Below are 2,604 nucleotides of genomic sequence, written 5' to 3'. Positions count from 1 at the left end.
CTATCCTGTCCCTCCTGTACAGCCTATAGCCCTCAACAGTGAACTCTACTGCCCCAGGGTCGCAGGTCGCAGGCGTGTGGCTCAGTTCTGGGGTGCCCACAGGCGGCAACAGAGCTCAGACCACTGGGTAAATGCTAGCCCTGCCCGCAGCCCTCTTACCCTCCTACCAGCCTGGGGGCCCGCAAAGCGACGTGCAGTTCCCAGGGTGGCTCAGAACGCTGCTGTCTCTCTGCAGAAGGAGAGCCAGAAGGCAGATGAGTACCTGCGGGAGATCAAGGACAAGGAGCAGCTCTCGGAGGCTGTACAGCAATGCATCGAGGCTGCAGGCTACGAGCACGAGCCCGAGACCCAGAAGTCCCTGCTCAGGGTGAGTGGGGGGAGACCCTACGCAAAGGCTGCCCAGAGCTTCCCCATCCACTGAGCCTCTTCTGCTCCCCCTGGCAGGCAGCCTCCTTCGGCAAGTGCTTCCTTGACCGGTTCTCCCCTGAGAGCTTTGTGCGCATGTGCCAGGACCTGCGGGTGCTCAATGCCATCCGGGACTACCAGATCGGCATCCCCCTCACCTTTGCCCAGTATCCTTGACTGCCCGGAGAGGGTGGGGACAAGCAGGAGAGGGGCAGGGCTGGGGTTGGCATCCTAAGAAGGATGTTGTGGTGCCTGCCGAGCCCCAAGGTCACTCCTTGACTAGTGCTGCAGGTACAAGCAGCTCACCATCGAAGTGCTGCTGGACAGGTACCTTACTGGCACTGGGGTGTGTGTCCCTGGCAGGGTGCGTGTGGTGCTCAGCTGTGCATGGTAGAGCCCCCTGCTCTTCAGAGCTGTCCCGGGTCTGTTTGGAGAGTGGTGTCCCCTCCCCTCGGTGATGCGGTGCTGCCAGCAGGGGTGGCTCCTGCTGGGACCCTCCAGCCCTGTCCCGTAGCAGCACCCAGGTGGCTGTTGGATGCGGGCAGTTGTTGGTGGGGAGGACTGCAGCATGCCCAGCAGCATTGGCTGGTCCAGCCAGCTGTCCTCCTCCTCTGAGTAGCACAGACCCCTCTGACCCTATGGCTGGGCCCCTTGAAGATGTGGCCCCCGCATATCCCTCTTTGCTGGTGGGAGAGGAGCATGAGCAGGCAGCAGGGCAGACACTGGGGAGGCTGGATATGCGAAGGGGGCTGCAGGGTCAGCCAGGAGGCTGTGACTTCTCCCTGCTCACGTGCCAGGCTGGTCCTCCGGAGGCTCTACCCTCTGGCCATCAAGATCTGCGAGTACCTGCGCCTTTCCGAGATCCAGGGCGTCAGCAGGATTCTTGCCCACTGGGCCTGCTACAAGGTAGGCAGGGCCAAGCCAGGCTTCAGGGCAGGTGGCTCTGGGAGCTCTGTGTTACGGGAGCCGGGCACTCACGTCCCATCCGTCCCCGCCAGGTGCAGCAGAAGGACAAGTCGGACGAGGAGGTGGCCCAGGCCATCAACCAGAAGCTGGGAGACACCCCCGGCATCTCATACTCGGAGATCGCTGGTCGTGCCTACGAGTGCGGCCGCACCGAGCTGGCCATCAAGGTGCGTGTGTGAGCCCATTTCCCCTGCCTCTGTTTTGTCCCCCAACTTTTCTTACTGCAGCCCTTGCTTCCCAGCTCTAGACGCTGCTCAGAACCAGCCCATGCATCCACACAAGCTGATCCGGTCTTTCCCAGTACCCAAAACCTACTTACTTCATTTGTTCATTCTTGGTGGGTCTCCCTAGACCTCCGGGAACCAACCTCCTTGGCAGCAGGGCCTCCCCCATTGCCTTCCTGGTGTTCACCCACCTTGTCTCCTATGTTAACACATCTGTGGCTTCTCGCACATCATCCTGCCACCAGTATCGTTCTGTCGCTTTCTCTCTATCTCTCCATCACAGAGTCCTGGTACTACCATGCTTGCACCCAGTAGAATAAAACACCCGACCCCTATTGCACAGTGACAGTGCATTTCCCAACTCTGACAAGACCGTCTAGGATTAGGATCTCTTTTGCCAGCTTATACACAGAAAAAAGGGACAGTTACAAGTCCCTTTACGATTATATTGACAACTTTATAGAGGCAGGACGCTGGCTGCCACAGCCCCCCCAGCTTTCCTTGTGGCAGGGTCGGTTGTGATGTCTGTGCTGCATCAGGGTTGAGGGTTGTCTTATGTAGAGTTTAGATGATGGGTTTATCTGGGCTGTTTTGGACAGGGCTGATCCTGCTGCAGGTAGGGGGTGGATTGGACGTGGCCTTGGTTGATCACCTCCAGCCACATTTCTTTATGACTCTGCCATTGCCTTTTTTATACACTAAAGCAAGATATGGTTACATGTCCCTGTGTTCCTCCATGTCCTCTTGGTCGGTGGGTATCTCTACTGCCGAAGGCAGACAGAGGAAAGAGACAGGTTAAAAGCCCAGGCTTTTATTTTTTACACCCCAGGATAGAGCACAAAAAGAAATGCTTGTCCTGTTATGAATTACATTTTTAAAGGTACGTGTAGTTTGTTTTAGGCTGGGGCAATGATTACGTAGAGTAAGTATTTAAAGTTAAATACAGAATTTTTATTTGCTCGAGCGAGGTGTCTCTTTGAGAGAGGGACTACGCCTACTAGTTATACTT

At 56.7% G+C, this 2,604-nt stretch overlaps 1 protein-coding gene across 1 annotated transcript in view; it reads left to right on the top strand.

Moving 5' to 3' along the window:
- Nucleotides 1–170: 170 nt before the first annotated feature.
- Nucleotides 171–2,604, top strand: part of VPS16 (VPS16, CORVET/HOPS core subunit) — a gene marked incomplete at its 5' end in the record, with an annotated part of 13,110 nt that continues 10,676 nt past the window's right edge. Inside the window, 5 exons of the mRNA XM_019527944.1 lie at nt 171–367; nt 445–572; nt 697–732; nt 1,203–1,311; nt 1,404–1,538. Coding sequence (XP_019383489.1) covers nt 171–367; nt 445–572; nt 697–732; nt 1,203–1,311; nt 1,404–1,538 — 605 coding nt within the window. The remainder of the gene's footprint in view (nt 368–444; nt 573–696; nt 733–1,202; nt 1,312–1,403; nt 1,539–2,604) is intronic.

The sequence above is a fragment of the Gavialis gangeticus genome, unplaced genomic scaffold, assembly GCF_001723915.1.
Source record: "Gavialis gangeticus isolate Ggan-Ray unplaced genomic scaffold, GavGan_comp1, whole genome shotgun sequence".
Taxonomy (NCBI): domain Eukaryota; kingdom Metazoa; phylum Chordata; order Crocodylia; family Gavialidae; genus Gavialis; species Gavialis gangeticus.
The sequence above is the reverse complement of the archived record's forward strand: the minus strand, read 5'-3'. Positions and strand labels throughout refer to the sequence as shown.